This window comes from Mytilus edulis, chromosome 6 (genome assembly GCF_963676685.1).
Source record: "Mytilus edulis chromosome 6, xbMytEdul2.2, whole genome shotgun sequence".
NCBI lineage: Eukaryota > Metazoa > Mollusca > Bivalvia > Mytilida > Mytilidae > Mytilus > Mytilus edulis.
In genome coordinates, this window is record NC_092349.1 from 83,643,663 (window position 1) to 83,664,028 (window position 20,366).

The following is a 20,366-nucleotide window of genomic DNA, read 5'->3' on the forward strand; positions in this document are numbered from 1 at the left end:
CAAGTCGGTTTTGATCGCTAATGATTTGTATACATACAATTCTCATAAAAAATTAAAATGTCGACAACATACTTAACAATTATGAACAAATAAAGAACAAATAAGGTCATCATATGGTCAAGACCAGAAAACCACATTACAAAGAAGATAATGAATTTGTAGTAAACGGTTATCAATCCACCTTATGTCCAGGTGATCAATTCCGAATGGAATAACGGTAAATAATTGATGCCTGCGATAGCGTGCACTAAATATAGAAAAGACACGCCATGAAGACACCCAACTGGTTTCTTCGTGAAAAGTTATCCAAATAAGAATATTGTCTTTTAACCCAGCAACCATATTTTACTATTATAGCCCTAACATCAAACTATGGAATATACAAGAATGCTCTTCGATATCAAAAGTGTGTATCATCAAATTCTAGATATGAGCCTTATAGCAAAGTTATTACAGGGAAATGTCAAGACCTAGATGTTAAAAGGAATCAAAATTATCACCATTAATATACAATAAATTAGAAACAGTATATACATGTCATTAACGGTGCTCTTTGATCCTATTGTAAAAAGTTGATAGATAGGAGAAATGTGATTAATATCTCTTGAATAATCATTAAAGAGATGTATGAATATTATTGATATTTAAATATAAAATTTTAAAGCCTAGAAGTAAAAAAAACAAATCAAAATGAACCCCGAGTAAATTCAAAACGGAACGTTCCTTATCAAATTGCAAAATCAAAAGCTCAAACACATCACACTTATGTAGAGAGTAATAGAAAAATGCCTATTTCTGGTATTAAAAAACTACCTTCTTTTACTCGCTTAACAGTTTGTGTTCGTATATGCCTACAAAGCTTACAACTGGGTAATTTTATGAACGCTTATATTTTAATGAATTTCTTAAGAATGGAATAAATGCCTACAGATTCAGGTCCGTGCTATCCACAGAGAGTCAAACAGTGAAAAACATAGCATCATTCTAAAGGTATCCTCTAAAGATTTGCAGGTCATTACTATACGCGAATCTGTTACCTAAACTACACAACAAAAAATTTCTATTTGGTTCATTGATGTTCTATTTATCAGGCCGTTTATTTTAAGTTTTAATTATTATTTATTTGTCATTTAAGGTCATTTAATAGTTTATTTTAATTCCCTTAATGTTGTGTTTATGACTGAAGGCCGTACATTGACCTATGTTCGTTGGTTTATATCTTCGTCATTTTATCTCTCGTGAATAGGATTGTCATTGTCAACGTTATTACATCTCCTTCACTTTTTATGCTATTTGTTCATTGGATGTTGAATATTGAATGATAAACTGATCGTAATACGTAATGAAAATGATCAGTTTTAAACAATGAGACATAAAAAGATAATTAAGGATCCAATACTAGTCTTTATTGTTGTACATGTAACAAGCTTTCTATATAAAAATGGAATACGAAGCAAATTACTATATTTAGGGTTTTAGAACATCAGTTGTTCGACCCGGTAGTCAAATGCGTGTTGTTAAAATAAACCTTTTCACTCTTTATGTATTTGGGAAAATGTTGTTTGTGCTGTATTTAGACCCTTTTACAACGAAACTTGTTTTACATGCACACGTATAAAAATTGCGTTTTTTTTTATCTAACGCAATTATAGGTTTGAACGTTGTTTTCAATTTTGACTTGTTTATTCATACATACATATTTCGTTTTTGATTTTGTTATTCCTCACATGATTCGAACTCATGTTATTAGGATATCGATACAACACCACCTGCACATTGTCGAGCGCTCTATACCACACGGATACCTTGCTTGAACTTAACCGGTGGCCTAATGTTACTTTTCCTCGTCAGCACAATGTAGAGTTGTGACACAGTACCTGATATATTAGTCGTGAAGAAGGAATTGATTGCAGAATAACTAAGGATCTGTCCTTTAGGATCATAAGATACAGTCATAGAAAAACACGTTTGCGAAGTCCGTCTAAACAAGTGACGCCTCTACTACAGATTGAAGTTAACGATATGCGAGACGCTCTAAAACAAGACAATGCTATTTTCCTTTCGTAAAATGTATACCCAAGGAAATAATTATAATAGTAATTAATCGAAATACAAGTCCTGTTATTAGGAATGCTTATTAACACGAAACAACAGATTGGTGTGTTTCCCTCAGTTTTAGTTTGTAACCCGGTTTTTTTTCAATCGATTTATGAATTTCGAACATCGGTATACTACTGTTGCCTTTATTTACAGGATTATAAGGACGATGATATATTATCAATTGCTGATATAAATTTTAGATATCACATAAAAAAAGGACTTTTTGGATTCGAGCGTTATTTATTGTGAGTTTATTAGTAACTTAACTTTATTACACTGCAAATTGTAAATAAAGTTATCAGTAAAAATTAAGCACGATCTTTGAAACAGTTGACTAAAACATTGTAAAACGTTATCAGTTGCTTAATGACACAATTGTACTCTACTACGAATATATGAATCTGTTGTTTTTTGCGAACATTTACTAACTAGGAATATTGATGCCTTTGTCTAATTTTGTGTCTGAATGTGATGAAAAGTTGTCTCATTTTTGTTGTAAAGTAGACTACCTGTAACTTGAATTGCTGTTTCTTTTGGCATTGGAATTAGACATTTCAACCATGGGCCAATTAGGCAGCAATACTAAAATGAACAGTAATGATTTCATACAAAAAAGGTAGAATGATTAGCAATGAAACAACTATCCGGCAGAGTACAAATGAAGTGGATGCTAGCACTAATTAGCAAAGGCTGGTGACAATTAGAAAAACAAATTCCATAAGTCGGCTACAAAATAACCGGATATATATAGTGTGAAATAATCCAAACAAGAATGTGTCCCCAGTACACGATTGCCCCACTCGCACTATCATTTTCTATGTTCAGTGGACCGTGAAATTGGGGTAAACCCTCTAATTTGGCATTAGAATTAAAAAGATCATATCATAGGGAACATGTATACTAAATTTGAAGTCGATTGGACTTCAACTTCATCAAAAACTACCTTGACCAAAAACTTTAACCTAAGCGGGACAGACGGACGAACGAACGGACGGACGAACGAACGGACAGACGGACGAATGGACGAACGGACGCACAGACCAGAAAACATAATGCCCCTCTACTATCGTAGGTGGGGCATAAAAAGAAAACTTACGGCTAAATTTATGACAAAACAATTGAACAAAAGTAAATATAATGAACCAACGACAACCACTGAACATTTCACTATTTCTGCTGGTTATATGACAGACATTGTTACATATGTTGATGAAAAGCAGGTGACCTATTTACCATAGTGTCCAAATTATGTTGTAGTCTGCATGTCACTGTTATTGTAACAACTAGAAGGGCAGTTAGTACGTGATCTAATGTGTGCAAGTTCTCACTGTATATGTATATGTAATTATCAATGATATATATGTATCAATATTATTCATTAATCACCTATTACTGGAAGAAATATATCATATATTCACATTTGATAACATCACAAAGAACACAGGTTATATTTTAAATATTATTTCATATACCAACACTTAAAAGCAATATTTAATGTAAAAAAATTCTTCTGTGTTAACAAATATTGTATGCTAATTTGCTATCGAATTTTTGGCTGTTTATTTCTGAATTCGAGTTGAAAGTTTCAATAAATGGCCTGTATAAATTTAAAGTTTTCTGCATATTAAGAATGTCTAAAAGTTCATTTTTTATAATATATGTAGGACTCTGAATCATGATTAGACTCTGAATCGCGATTGTACTTCGAACATCCATGATTACGCTGAAAAGCGATTATTTGACTATGTACTGCGAATTTGAGCACGCAGAAGTGCGATTGTGGCACTCTGACTCTATCTTGATTGTTGTTTTTTACAATCACGATTATGCGTGGCACTCCTTAAATACATACGGGTCCACAGACAGACTCTTCGTATTACAATGTAACGGTTAAGGAGAATTACTAAGTAAAGAATGAATGTTAACGTTGAAGCATGTCAACATGCAAAAAATCAAACATTGGTCCTCTTTAATTTAGTATGCACTAAATAACTAAGGACCTTCACTAACAACCAGTAATGTAAATACATGTATATATACCTACTATTAAATTAACATTTGCTTTTCATAATAATTGACATAATTGACATCTGTATATTTTGAACTACTAAACACGCGTTGATTATACCGTTGCATACCAAAGAACCGACCATTGCACATCCCATCGAGTCATACATATATATTATGTATATTAGCCATGACAATTGAAAATAAAAGAATTATGGTTAGTTTTAATATGAATTTCAATGTTAAAGAAAATACCAAAATTAAAATTTAAAGACTTTCAACTTATGAATCATCTATACATGTTCAACTATAAACCGAAAACTACGCTCGACTACTGTTTTTTTCTCTTTATTTTTATAACAAAAAAAAGGATGGACAGCAACTATAGAGTTTTTACTATATATGTACATTTAATTAACAATAGTGCCATGCAAATGTATAAAGGGAGAAAAAAAAAACCAATTAAACTCCAAGGCTAAATCAAAACGTTAACTGAAGTGACAAATTGCAAAATAAAAAGCTCAAACTTTCGCAGTTCTGGATTAAACCTTGTGCGTCAGGCGCATACAATAATTTCATGCTATTAGTATCAATTATTATAAAGCTGTTACCTAAAGGTAACTATTTTTATATACTCGTGTTTGATTTTTTTCACCTGAAGCAGGGGTTATAACAGATTTTCCATCATTTCAATTTGTATAATTGAACTCACTAACATACTCATTACATCAGAAGATCTTTTATCTAATTATATACTCTAACATCATTGCTTGCTAATATGATATCAAACTCTCTTGTATAATTCAAACAATTAAGTTACAAACCTTATATCTCAATCATCATGTCTTCGATTGTTTCAAAGTATTATTAGTCACGAAAAAAGGATTAAGTATCATTAATAAGTCATTGATGCTACACTATATTCCAAATGTCAATAGTCTTAGTTATTATGAAACGTTGACGTAAATAACTTAATTAGCGAAGGATACTCTGAAAAACAAACCATCATTGCTTAGAAAATTAAATCGAATTTGTATCAAAGATTTTTGATACATGTACATATGTTTTCTATATGCACTGACGCCTGAAAATAACTTCAGCAACTACGAAAAACGAGAAAGCGCTCCATATGAAAAATAATAATAATAATTAAAAACCAATTGTTCAGAGAACAATTGAAGGTCTTTCCATATCAAAGAAATTTTGATAAGAAGATAGTTGTTCATACTGATACGATAAATAATGGTTTAATCATATTTTTAAGTGATATAAAGGAGATAATATGCTACTTCCGGTGAAATGAATGTCACTTCCGGTCTAATATGATAGCTTCTTTCACACTGATTCCAAAAATATATAGTTTCTATATACTTTTGTATTTAGAATGGGAGATACATGGTCACTTCCGGTTTGTTGGAAGTCATTTTTAGTCTTCAGTAATCAGTTTATGTATCTATATGACAAAATATATGGATTCTGAGTACTTTTATACGAAAAAATTGCAAAAAAAGGTTACTTCCTGGTTTTATAGCTAGCTAAACCTCTCACTTGTATGACAGTCGCATCAAATTCCATTACATTGTCAACGATGCATGAACAAAACAAACATACTCAAAGAGTAAAAATGTCAAAAATAGGGGTACAACAGTCAATATTGTGTTACCATCTTAATATCACTACATAAACAACAAATGTAACAAAGTAGCACAAAAAGGCATACATCAAATTTAACATTCTCATTTTGCTTTTCTTATACGGCTGAATTTATCTATGTAAAGTCTAAGCTAAGGCTTAGTTTTGAAGGCCATACTTTGACCAACACTTGTTACTTTTGTATACATTCCAACTTGGGGGAAGAGTTGCCTGAGTGGCACTCATACCTCATCTTCTCATTGATATATAATAAATAAACGTGATAAAAATTGGATTCGGGAGCCAGAATTGTGTAAACATATACCACAACTGACTTTTGATCAAAAGCTTTTATCTTAGAAAAATGATGCCAAATTTCGAGTGATTCTTAATGTTTGCAAATTATCATAATTTAATTATTACATGGACCCTTATAGAGGTATTCGATTAGATGTGTCTCCCTTTATTTTATTTATATCTCTGAATTGACAATAGGAGTATCAACGAAAAATGTAGTGCAAAACTGAGTTATGTAATGTGACAGTGCTTGTCAATTGCAAACCTCAATTTCAATGTAGTTGTAGATAATGTTATCGTGTCTTATCAGAACGCTAAAAACATATATCACAATTTTGATATCAACCCTTTATTTGATATCTCAGACTTGATACATCACTGACACAGCTTATCGAATTACATCTGTCAGTTTAGTCTTGTAGTGTTCTCTAAAAATCTAAAACTGTCATTCAATACATAACTTATTTCACATGTTCTTACACTTAATTTCCAAGTATGCCATAATATGATTTTCTTTTTCTTTTACCTTTAAGCATAAATCAGGCCTTTCGTTTATCTTGTCTGAATTGGTTAACATTTGTTTCAACTCGTTGTTTTTAATAAATAACCAACTATACTGTGCCAGTTTTCAACGTTGTTAAAGGTCATATGATTTGGTCTCTGATTCATCATTGTCTCGTTAGCAACCATGCTACATCTTCTTATCGTTATATTAAAGTTTTGAATGTAATATTAAAAATTAAATGATAAAATGATTAAGTTAAGTACTGGAAATGATCAATTGTTCAAAAAGGACAAAAAACATGTACTCAAAGCTTCCAGATATGCGTCTATGGTGTTGCACGCATACACGGCTATTTATTGTAATAAACTTTATGATATGAGGTACATTTTTTGTAAGCACGATATATGATAGATTATTAGAAAAAAACGTGTTAACATCATTTAAGTTTCTTTATTTGTTAAACCGAATAGTTTGCGATGCAAAATTATGTTTTCTAAATATATTAAATGCAACCGAAGTGAAAAAAAAACACAAATTGTAAAATGCAGTTTATTGTCTAAGAATAAAAAAAATTAATTAAAGTATATATAATTTAGGATACGGTTGTATGTAATATCAACAGTTGCGTTTGACATTATATTCTTTTTGAATACTGCATCTAGAAGAAGTTTTTTTTACATTTACTATGATTAATATTTATGTCAGCTTATAATAAAAAAAACATGCGTTACATGACTTTATCATGAAAAAAAGTTCTGCTCTAAAAATATCTCATGTATATATGACATCTTTCTAGTATACTCCAAGCAACTAAGATACGTATTTGTCATGATTTATCATGCAGTCAATTGTTCCAATCATTAGTAGGTCATTGATACTACCCGATGATGCAAGTATCAAACATGTGTGTCATTGTTAGCATTACGTTTAAAGTTTTCGTCATTGAAGACAAATCATGTGACAAAAGACGAACAGATAAGATTCCGGAAAGGTTTTTTCAAGGGAAGATAAGTGTCAGAAAGACTTACGACTGAAACAAAATTGCAAGTCATTAATTACAGAGAAGAAAAACACTTCTTATGAAGAATAAACACAAAAATAGTTGGACAAAACATAATGTTTCGAAATATATGCAGTTGAAGATATAAGAATTTAACACTGATTATGACTATTCTTACTTTAAATAATGAAATAAAATCTTCTTTTAAGAAACGGAAAATTTGTTGTTAGAGAATAATACTTATATAATTGACATAATTGCATAGATAAATTCTCGTATTCAAGCTCCACCACTTGAGGTAAAGTCATTATGCAAAAACTGTATTAATTGGTATTATTAAAATCTTGGATGTTTGTTATCGATAAATGCCTACTAATCAGTCAGTATCCTAAACATATTCAAAAACATTTTGGGTTTGTTTGATATTTGCAAAATTTAAGAATGACCGCGTTTAAAATCAGCTACGAATTTTCACGGACCTCCATACATATTTTAACCAGGTGTATCTACCTTAATTTATTCAAAATTCATGTAATGCAAATTGTCATACAGAGTTATTGTAGAGAAAATCTGAACATAAAACACTTGAAGGGAACTAAATAATATTAAACAAAACTAAACCCATCCAAATGATTGATTCTTTTATACACGGATTTGACCTTTTCTAGTGTTGGCCATTTACGATGATGGAATGAACTTACAGTTGATGATAATAAATTGGGTTTTACGCACTTGAATAGAAATCGTCAATAGTAGTTTCAAATTGTGTTTTATTCATTTACATGATTTCCAACCCCCCTTGACATATAGATTATGCCCAAATTACAGCGTTAAAAATTCATCAATATGACGTTATGGTGCATACATACATTACATGCTTCAATTTAGATATAGTTGACGATAATGTGTTCATGTCTTATCAAAACGTTAAAGACATATTTCACAACTTTAATATCAACCATTTATTTCTGTGTCCAGACGAGATCTGTCTATGACACAGTGCATTGTGATTCATCATTCTAAATAGTTTACAAGATATAAGTGACTATGACGTAGGGTTTTTGAAAGTAACCGCTGATGTAAAATTATTTGCATATAACTAAAAAACATCTTATACTAATAGAACTCATATCTCGGTCGAGAAAAAATGTCTAACAAAATTGCCTTTGAAATAAAAATGATATGAACACAATTTTATTCAAGATCTGTCACTTTTACAGATCTTGACATATTTTTATTAATGTATCTATATGAATTTATACATACATGTGCTGGAATTTCTCGCTACATTGACGACCTGCTGGTGACCTTCTGCTGTTGTTTTTTCTATGGTCGGGTTGTTGTCTCTTTGACACATTCCCCATTTCCATTTTCCATTTTATTAGTATTTAAGTTTTTTTCCACTTTAAGCTATGTAATCATATAATATATGACATTTATGTGTTATCGCTTCTTACTGCTGTTTCTTAATTCACAATTACTAAAATTGAAAGTTCATCTGCATAAACAATATCTTAATCGAAGGAAAAAGTCATTACAGATCAAATTTAAAATTGTCAAATTAGAAAACTTACTATAAGAAGTCTTGATTAGTGTCGATTTAACGACATATGTACATGTATGCAAGATTGTATAAACCATGAAAATGTCCCTATAGTTTTGGCTTAAGCTCTACCTTTTCATCAATGTTCATTTGAAGCATAGTTATTGTCATCAACTACATATTTTGTAAACCATTGACACGCTGTTCTTTGATCTATATATCTTTATACATTGTACACAATACTCAACGGTGGATACATTAATCAACTATATAATTGGCACGCTGTTCTTTGATGTATTTTTATACATTGTACACATTACTCAACATTCGATAAGCTAATCAAAACTTATAAAATACTGCATACATATTGAGCATGTTTAATACTATTCTCAAAATCCCACATGTAATTTGTCATGTTGTCATTTACATGCTAAAAGGAACAAGAATCGAGTCACTTTACAATAATATCGTGCTGGCTGTAGACTTAGTGGAAAAGTTGTCACTCTCCCTGTCAGTATTTATTAATCAAGCAAAATGAGCGTCTCTTTGGCTCGAAATAGTTTTGTATATTACGCAATTGTAATAATATGGTTCTTTTTTTATAATCGCTTCCGACAATTATATGAAATTAGTTTTTATAAATTAGAACCATGAAAAGTTACAATCAGATTTTATGTCTTTTTGTGAATAGATATGAAATACAATTATTATGTATACACGCAAGGCGTCCATTTTTGTCGCGTCATTTTGAAATGTTTGACACATTATATTTTTTGTTGCGCCTTGTTGCAATGTTTTACTCATTATTTATTTAATTTTTGACATCGTGTAATGCAGTAAATATTTTCTGTGTACAATTTTCAAAGACTATTTAATAAAATATAAAAAATGAAATTTTTCATCCAAATTATGGTATGATCATATAAAAGAACAGAAAAATATTGTCCAATAGAAGAATACCAAGTTACAAAAAACATTATTGCAATTATGACACCGAAACCAGACCTGATGTCAAACACCAACACCAATCCATCATCAAGCAATAAAAGACAGTAATACATTGTGATGATCGCTGGTTTCCTGACTTCTAAATACTAATATAATCAAGTCTTATTTTTACAATATACTTGAATAGTATTTTTGTTTTAATAATTTTCTTAATCAATTTTAAAATCTGTCTTAAATGAACTTAAAACATCTGGCTCGTCTGTAGTATTTTATAACAGCCAGATACTTAATGTACTGATAACATTATAAACAAAATTTCAAGAACCTTGAAGTAAAGAGTCAAAACTAAGCAAGTAACAATGTACAGCTTGAGGTAGTCATTAGCGTTAGTATAGAGAAGGACATGCTGATCATTGAATCACTCGAATTGACCACCTCGTGTTGAAGAGGGTTTATTTGTGTCGTGTTTTCATAGACTTTTTGCTTTTAATCGCCCCTTGGTATTTCTACTCCTTTATATAAAGTAGTAAGTGTTTTCAACAGTTGCATACACCACATTGTGAAAACAAAAACAACATATACTACATATACTATATAAGTTCATTATATGTAGTATATGTTGTTTTTGTTCTCTCAATATATATATTTAAGGAAGTTATTGCACGATTGTCAATAAGGCAACTATCCATCTAAGACCAAATGACGTAGAAAATAAAACTACAGCCTTTTGGATGGTCAGTATAGATAATTTTACATTCATTAATACCATATATTACTAGCTTTACACATGACCACAAAGGAGACCCTGTCGTGGAGACAAGCATAATAGTTCATCATTAATACAACACACTACGTAGTTGACTGTGCAAATCCGAATCCTACTATCGCTTTCAGATATAACTAAGAACCTAATTACATGTACGTTCATTCGCCCGGATGTCGAAGTGAATGAACTATCATTAAGAAGATAACGATGATCTAAGCCTTAAGAATTAGATTGACAAACAATAAAAAGGGGAAAAAAGAAAAGAAACATGACATTTTACTATTGAATAATTACTTTATATTTTACATTAAGGGCGGCATCAAATAAACGGAACGATCTACAGTGATTCGGAAACGCAAGCAATTCATATTTTGTTATTCCATTAGTCTTCGAAATGATGTAGCTTAATCAGAAAAACATTGGGTGAAATACGAAAAGAGCAACTTATAAAGGTCTTTCCTTAGACACCACACACGTTTCAATATATTTATTTTCGGAATGTTCATTGATTTTGTTCTATATCATAAACTTAGACGCTGACAAATTTGAATTTACCTAACAGACTTAAAAGTATAAAATAATTCTTTATGTCTATCAAAATGGACATTCATTGAACATTTTATAGTGAATTATGTTGCCAAGAGTAACAGCAGAATTGAAACCCTTTGTTACGTATCCCTCAGTTAAAAGATTCTACAAACAGATAAACAACCGGATTCACCAGAATTGGATGACAACTAGAAGCAACATTACCGATACAATTAGAGAAAGGAACATTTAGTATACATTTTTGTATCAAACAACCAATACCAACAGAAAAAGGAAGCTATGTTTTTATACTTCAAAAACTCATTACGAAATAAAGTGATCCAGTTACAATTAATTATTTTCTTTTATAAAAATAATTAATTAGGTTATTCTCCATAAAATTCTAAAAAACAATGTAGGACAAGTACGACTTGGTAAGCAACGTGTAACACTTAATGTTAGTTTGACATTCACAAATATTTTGTACTCTAACACAACTTATTAATCAAGTAAATTCCTCGCAGTAAATCTCCCACTAGAGCCTAATTATAACTGAAATTCAGCTTCTAGGTTTCGTCAGATGGGAATTCAAGGCTGTTATATTTTACAACTGGATTGCACAATCGTACTTTATTGTCGACAAAAGTTCATTGTATTGTGTTTTTATAATTAATTAGTTTTGTATGCTAGAAAATGATTTGGTACTTGAATTTTGAAATGCAAATTATTCCAGTAATTATATAATGCAATGCAACGCATTTGATATTTGTGTTTATTGACCTCATTTCTATTAGGTTTCTTTCATGCATATGACCTTTCAAGCATATAGATTCAGAGTACGGTTATCGTGTCCAGATATAGGTGCATGAATAAACCAACACTCCAAATACTGGATAAAGTATTATTACAAAAATGTTTTATAGCAGAAGCTATGATTAAGCTATCAAATGACATTACCAGAATTCATGTAAGAAAATGCCTGTACCAAGTCAGGAATATGACAGTTGGTATCCATTCGTTTTAAGTGTTGGGTGTGTTTTATCAAATGAGTTTGCCATTTGATTAGGGAATGTCTTTCCTGAATTGCCCTCAGAGTTCAGCATGTTTGTGCTTTTACTTTTTACATACAGCCCTGGGTTGTAAAGTTGCTCTCAGGCTTGTAAAATTATTCTCTACAAGCCAACAGAATCCGACAAAAAATTTCAAATAGTTGAGCCTTGGGCTTCTGGACTCAAAAAAGGTTGATCGCGAATGCTATGATAAAATCTCTTTTAAATTAACAAAACAACAAAACCTTAAACAATTGAGAAAATCCCATGCATTTCAATTAAAGCTTTCCGTGTTGATTGAAAAGTGTTTTTGATATGCATACTTCACCAGTATATTTCAATGTTTGATGACATTTTATTTTTCAATGCGATTATCTTATATATGTCCAATCTCAATTATGTGGCCCGTTTGTCATTAAAAAACTTTGTCCTTTTCATACACACTAAATTTTACGACTTCCTTACTTTTTGAAGAACAACAAAGCTTAGGCCTAGGAGCAGTTGTAAAATCCGTTTCATAAGATCACTGTTTAATATTGTCGTTTTTACTTTTTCTATCATTTTAATTCATAGTATTGTTTACAATATTAACCTTAATAACCTTTTTAACGATCTACAAATATATTTCTATAATGTCTAAAAGGTTCTTCATTTTTCGCAAACTTCTGTCTCACGGACGCTTACCAAATATCAAACTAGGTTTATGCCTTAAACTTTACTTACTGAGCAAAGATTATATCCCTACCAATAATTGAAATCATTCGAACCACACGTTAATATTACATGAAAATAGTTTACCGGTCAAGGAAAGTTTCAATCAGCCAAAAATTAGAGTATAGACACTGAATAAAAATAAATAGATTCAATTGCAACGTCTACAAAGGAATCAATCTTTGTATAAAGCAATTCAAATGAGCATTACTACTGGCTTAGCTTCAATGAAATCAGAGAGGGCATAGGATACAGTGACATTAATTCATTGACTTCTTAATTAAAAGACAAAAAGACGCAATGAGACCGTGATCTAGATATTTAGACTAGACCTACGTCGAAAACAAGTATTGAATAAAACGGAATACAAAATCTAATCAATCAGTTATTTGAATTCGATTTTCAGGTCTAGCATTGGTGCTTGAAGTTAATATGAAATTATGGCACTATATGTTTGGAAACAACACAAATTGATGTTGAATTCTGGTTCTGGGTAGAATGAATATTGGAATATTTTATTTCAAAAACATTGTGAAGTGTATATACATCTTTATTAGTTTCCGATGAGTTCGTTAATTGTCTTCATTAACATAACTTATCAACATGAGCAACAAGACGGGTGCCACATGTGAAGCAGGATCTGTTTACCCTTCCGAAGCACCTGAGATCAACTCAAGTTTTTTATGGGATTCGTGTTGCTTATTCTTTAGTTTTGTACGTTGTGTCGTGTGTACTATTTTGTGTCTGTTTGTCTTTTTCATTTTTAGCCATGGCGTTGTAAGAATAATTTCGATTTTTTAGTTTGAATGTCCCTCTGGTATCTTTCGTCCCTCTTTTATCAACTATCCCAATTTGTTATGTAATTCGACACATAATTGAACTTACTGTTTTCGAGCTGAGAATGTCCAATTCACAAAGCAAGCATTCAAGTATTCCAGTAACATGTCATACAATGTATATAGGTCGCTTTAATAAATCTTGATTATAAACAAATCATAATATTAATGAAATGTTGTATGAAATTGCGCTCATTTTATTAAAGTTTTTCGTGCGAGATTATATTTCAAATTTGTTTGTTATGTTTTGTACTCCCGTCTTTACATCTCTTTGTCTTTCCTGGACATACGAGGGTGAATAAAAGTCGAATGAAGAAATAAATCGCATTGGGACGCCCACAACCATTAGCTATTTAATGTGTTTTTGCTCAATATTTATTGGTTAAAATAATAAATCAAAATAACATGTAATTGATAGCATCACATTTAATATACCAGATTCATGATGACAAATAATGCTAAAATACTAACATGATAAATGGTCAAGTTTTGAATACGCATAACACACATTTAAGAAAGTCGAGTAGACATTTGGTATGGTTTAATAATGGAAATGAATATTTCTGTTGTCTTTGATTTATCTACGGTGTACCATGTTTACGTAATACATTACCACAATAAATTCGTGTTTGTCCGGTTTAAAGTAGTGGAGAAAATAAAGAATGTTTCTTGTTGGAAATCATTGTGACAGTTATAGTAATATAAATTCTTTATTTAAAGAGGGTTAACTCAGTTAGTCACAATAAACTGATCTTACCTGAGGCCCTCACTTACAAATTACAATACAATCAAAATAGATATTAACACATAGTTAATTTGCAGTCATGTAGTTCAATGTATTGTACTATTGTTCTTAACATAAGATATAATGTTGTTTTAGATGTACATGCAGTAGAAAAATCAAATGAACATAAAAAATATACAAATACATTGTAGGAAACATTTCATATCGGATATGTTCCTCACGTCGTAACTACAATCCCCTTCCCTTTCATGAATTTGACCTACCGAATTAGACTATTTACCGGATTTGTAATCACATAAGCAACACGACGGGTGCCGCATGTGGAGCAGGATCTGCTTACCCTTCCGGAGCACCTGAGATCACCCCTAGTTTTTGGTGGGGTTCGTGTTGTTTATTCTTTAGTTTTCTATGTTGTGTCATGTGTACTATTGTTTTTCTGTTTGTCTTTTTCATTTTTAGCCATGGCGTTGTCAGTTTGTTTTAGATTTATGAGTTTGACTGTCCCTTTGGTATCTTTCGTCCCTCTTTTATCAAGATTGTGTTAGGTGCTTCTTGATACTTTGCTTAAAAGTAAAAGTGTTTTGAGCTTTAAGCATTTTGTGTGGTAGTTCATTCAATAAAATTGATCCAGAATAAACAAAGAATTTCTTAAACAGCTCAGCTTTAATTTTGGCTTTGGAACTATCAGATTACCTTGAGTAAGGATTATTATCTGATTTCAGTTTAAACTTTAGAACTAGGTACATTTGTGCTTTCATATGCATACATTAAATATTTGTGGTATTTTATTCTATCGTCAACAGTAAGGATCTATTATATTAAATATATGTATCTATATAACTTCTGTCATCAGACATAACTATCGGCTATGTCTTAGAAATGTATATCACGAAATCAACATCAGAAACCTTTACTTACAAATTGAGAAGGCTTTTTAACTATTTGAACAAGGAGAATATTCTGTTGAATCTCGTTTTGTAATGATGATTATGTTTAGTCACGAAATTAATTATGAAGCCACTATCCATTAATGTAGAATGTAACAATGACATTGTTTGTATTTGTATATCTTTTGTATATCCCGGACGGCTAATGACATTTGACAATAGAAACTAATGACAATAAACTGCTAGTAATGAACCAAAGGTCTTATAATAGATGATATAGAATATTTCAGGACAATAAACAAAAAATCTTAAAAGTGTACTCACGTGTATTCCTTTAAAAACCACTAGGATTGTATCACTAGATGATTATTGCTGACAAAGAACCCTTTTAAACAGTTGATGTTATTACTTTGTTGACAATAACAAATTTGTATGTGCATTAGGACTCCCAGATGACCAATTATGTAGTCTTATTGTGGCATTTTAACATATTCTTCACCACTCGTTTATTTACTGAGAGAGCTCCTCCGGGAACCAATTTTGTTCATATGGGTGGTAAATGATAAACGTTCCTATTTGTTTTTAAACTTTACAACAGATATTTTCGAATGATAACAAATAGTTGATGTTATTACTTTGTTGACAGAAGGTACCACAGATGACCCTAATTATTCTAATTGTCGTAGTCTCAACATATTCATCTTCACTCGTTTATATTACCAGCCAAATAGTCAGCACTTTTTGTGCTGACATGAATTATCATTGATATGGTTATATTTGTAAATTAACTGTTTACAAAATTTAGAATTTTTTAAATACTAAGGCTTTTCTACCTCAGGCATAGATTACCTTAGCTGTATTTGGCAAAACTTTTAGGAATTTTGGTCCTCAATGCTCTTCAACTTCGTACTTTATTTGGCCTTTTTAACTTTTTTGGATTCGAGCGTCTGGCGTATATACAAAATTTAGTCCTGGTATCTATGATGAGTTTATTATTGGGGAACATAGTTGTTCCGGGAGTCGATTTCGTTCAAGTGTGTGGTGAATTCTCGACGTTTTTGTTTTTGTTTTTTAAGTTTACGACGGATACTTCAAGATGATATCAAGTCAGGAGTTTGGTTGTTGTATAATCAAAGTCTATTTCAATCGACCAGTTATTCTTATTGCATTCGTACAGGAGTCGTATCTTCATTTGTGTTTTTGTTTATGTTTCCATGTTTCTATATCTGGTTGTAATGTTGAAAATAGAAAGATAAAAGAAGAAAACACAACAATAAAAGATAAAAGAGGGACGAAAGATACCAATGGGACAGTCAAACTCATAAATCTAAAACAAACTGACAACGCCATGGCTAAAAATGAAAAAGACAAACAGAAAAACAATAGTACACATGACACAACACAGAAAACTAAATAATAAACAACACCAACCCCACCAAAAACTAGGGGTGATCTCAGGTGCTCCGGAAGGGTAAGCAGATCCTGCTCCACATGTGGCACCCATCGTGTTGCTTATGTGATTACAAATCCGGTAAATAGTCTAATTCGATAGGTCACATTCATAAAAGGGAAGGGGATTGTAGTTACGACGTAAAGAACATATCCGATATCATTTGTGAAACGGTTATTCCATAACGGTCAACATACTCGTGATGGCGTCCGTAAAATTTACGAAGGGATGATTTCAACTTCACCGTTTGGAACTCTTGATAATTTGTGTTCGTAGATAAAAAAAAACCTGTAACGGTTATCATATGGTCCTGTACTACGGTTACATCGCCCACCCGTAAAGTATGCTTTAAAAGAGGAGTGTAAGTTAACAATATGAAAGGAACATTTAAACTCAACAGCCGAACATAACTGACACTACCATGCCGAAAATAAGAAAACAATTCGACGAATAATAGTATACAAAAATAAACATAGAAACTATATATATGTATAAGACCTTATACGGCAGAGACACGGCAAGAATGTAAATATATAAATAGAGGTATCATAATCCGTTTTATGTTGTTCATTATATTCGTATCATCGCATCCTAATTCTTACCAAAATTTGTTTTATTAGGCAACGTGCTGAAACTGTAATTTTTTCAAGCAGTGTTTTAATTGAGCAATTTATTATATGACAAAACGCAATATATTGTCTTTTACATCAACTTGCCTGACACATTATTAAATTCAACATTAATGTGTTCGACTGAAATATGTTTCCAATATTGATACTTTTATGTCACCTTACAACCACTAATTCAAGAACAGACGCCCGAACATTTTCTTTTGATTTTTAACTTTTTAATCCAATTGTCACTTTTGATTTTTAATTTCTTCATACAACTGATACTTCATAAAAGAACAGAAATGGATAAAAAAAGGATGATACATTAATTTTATCATATATTTAGTAGTAAATACAATAGTTTTGAATATTTGATAAATAGCCTGCTGTTAAATCCTTATCGCGCAACTTTGATGCGCACCCTTTATCATATCCTTTATCATACCCCTACTTTTTTGTTTGTTACATAAAGTCAGTTTTAATTCATGTAAGCTTCATATATTTTTCCTCAAAATAGGTCCAAAATAAACGGTCATTCGGGCGTGACGCAATTCATTGAATGACGTCATTGTTTGGCATGTGACGTCACGAACGTCAAGTTTTCATATTTTTTGGCACACTAAATGCAACTATAAAAAAACACACAAAAAATACAATAAACAAAATATTTGTAAAACAACAGCACGCAAATTGTAAGGTAACCCTTCAGATAAGTAATTAAGCAGTTCTTTTACGGTTTTTAAAACAAGACAAAAGTAGAACTGAAGGTAACCCAGTGCTATGGATCAGAAAACAGTTCATATAATATGATACTCTCCTGTTGAAATATATGATAAAGCGTAAAAAACATGGCAAAATCCGTATCACATGCCGTATCCCCCTCGACCAATAACATCTCTCGGGCCTAAAGGCCCTTGGGCTGATATTGGTGTCTCGGGATGATTCGACATATGATACGGATTTTGCCATGTATTATTCTCTATGTTAACTTTGACTAATAGACGACTGATATAGACTATGTTAATATGTTTTGTAATGGTTTAGTTTAAATTATACGACATTGATGTTTTCTTGATTGGGAATCTCGCGAATTAGCAATAGTATGATACTTATTTACATTTTCAAATATTTAAGAAATGGTGATTATATTTTGTATACGTTTTTATAGCCAGCATTTTCTGTATTTTTCAGATTGATTTTCATTGTTGGGACGCTTATGATGACATTTTCAAATGCCTGTAAGTAGTATTTTAATTGATGCATTAGTTATAATGTCCTAAATGGAAACTGTGCTTCTTACAAATAAAAGGTTTCACGAATTTCCTTTCACCTCATAATTAGATTATTTTCATAGTAAGTCTTCTAATTACACAATTTTATCATATTAAAACGTCGAAATAATACAAATCGATTCCGTTGCAGGTGCGACCTTGGAAATTGTAGTTGATTATCTTTGTAACAGGTAATCAGCCACTTGTGCACCGTTATATGAATGATTAGTTTCTAAATTGGATGATCAAAATTAAGTCATAGAACTTGGGAACTCTCAATCATTTAGTACAAATAGTTCATTCACATGACATGTGTTTTATAAAACGGTAAATGAAGTTTCTTAACACCAAAAAAAAAACAACAACAAAAAAAAACCAACCCGATTATTACAAATACAATTATGTCACAGAAATTCTTTAGACATAGATAAACATTTATTATGTTGCGTCATAGATCAGGGTACACGTTTTTAATGTCATTTTACTTACAAAAATGAATTGTTTGGCAAAAACAACGTAACTTTTAAGTTGTATTATAATTTACCTACATATATGATACTTAAGTATACTCATTATGTTCAGTTGTTTCATCACCATGAGTTGCCAACGATTCGTTCATGAGAAATTGTTTTACCTTATATATTTAAAAAAATAATCATACACATTTTTACACTATAGCTTTTCCATGGTTAATAGTTCCTGCGTTTAGTATGTTTTCTATCGCTGGGTGTATCATCATGCTGACCAATCTACAGACCTCCAATCTGTTTGGTGACAGACGGTATACAGTCATGTCATCTTTAATTGGTGGTTATCAAGCAAGTGCCATAGTGTTTTTATGTATAAAGGTACGGCTTCTGCTACACTTTATTTCTCATATCGTATGCAAACATGAGTGATATCTAAATTATGTAAGTGTTTTAAGCGCGTTTATACCGAAATAATTGGACCGCTCCTTGTCTTTATGTTTAGGAAACAATTTATTTACCGCTTACCACTTGTTTCTTTCTTAAATTTTTGATTTTTTTTTAGTTTAAACATAAATTTATTTGCTGAAAGCAAAAGGAACAGACACAAGTGAAACATACTAATAAATTCTTCTCCACGATACAATATATATAACAATACAAACTGAACGTGAACATGCTTTATATAATATAAACAACATACATATTACTAATCTATCATTTGTCTATATTGACAAAAAGAGAGGGAATGAAGAAATAACGACATAGACTAGAATGATGATGATGATAATGATGATGTGTGGTTTACCTATGTTGATACTTTACTACGATGAATCGTTTTAATCTTTTTATAAAATTGATAACTTGTTTACTAATTTGCACATTCTGATCATATTTAGTATGCTTAATGATATTAAGGTTTATTCAGTCTTGAGTCCTTTTTTAGTTTTTTGTTACGTTGTACTATGAGACAAGTTTACGAGGTTTTGGCTAGATAATTGCCCACACAAACA

General features: G+C 31.1%; 1 protein-coding gene across 1 annotated transcript in view; it reads left to right on the forward strand.

Moving 5' to 3' along the window:
* LOC139528690 (equilibrative nucleobase transporter 1-like) overlaps positions 1–20,366 on the forward strand; it is a 182,645-nt gene that overhangs the window by 152,080 nt on the left and 10,199 nt on the right. The window contains exons 3-4 of the mRNA XM_071324810.1: positions 18,807–18,853; positions 19,565–19,734. Of these exons, the coding sequence (XP_071180911.1) occupies positions 18,807–18,853; positions 19,565–19,734 (217 nt within the window). The remainder of the gene's footprint in view (positions 1–18,806; positions 18,854–19,564; positions 19,735–20,366) is intronic.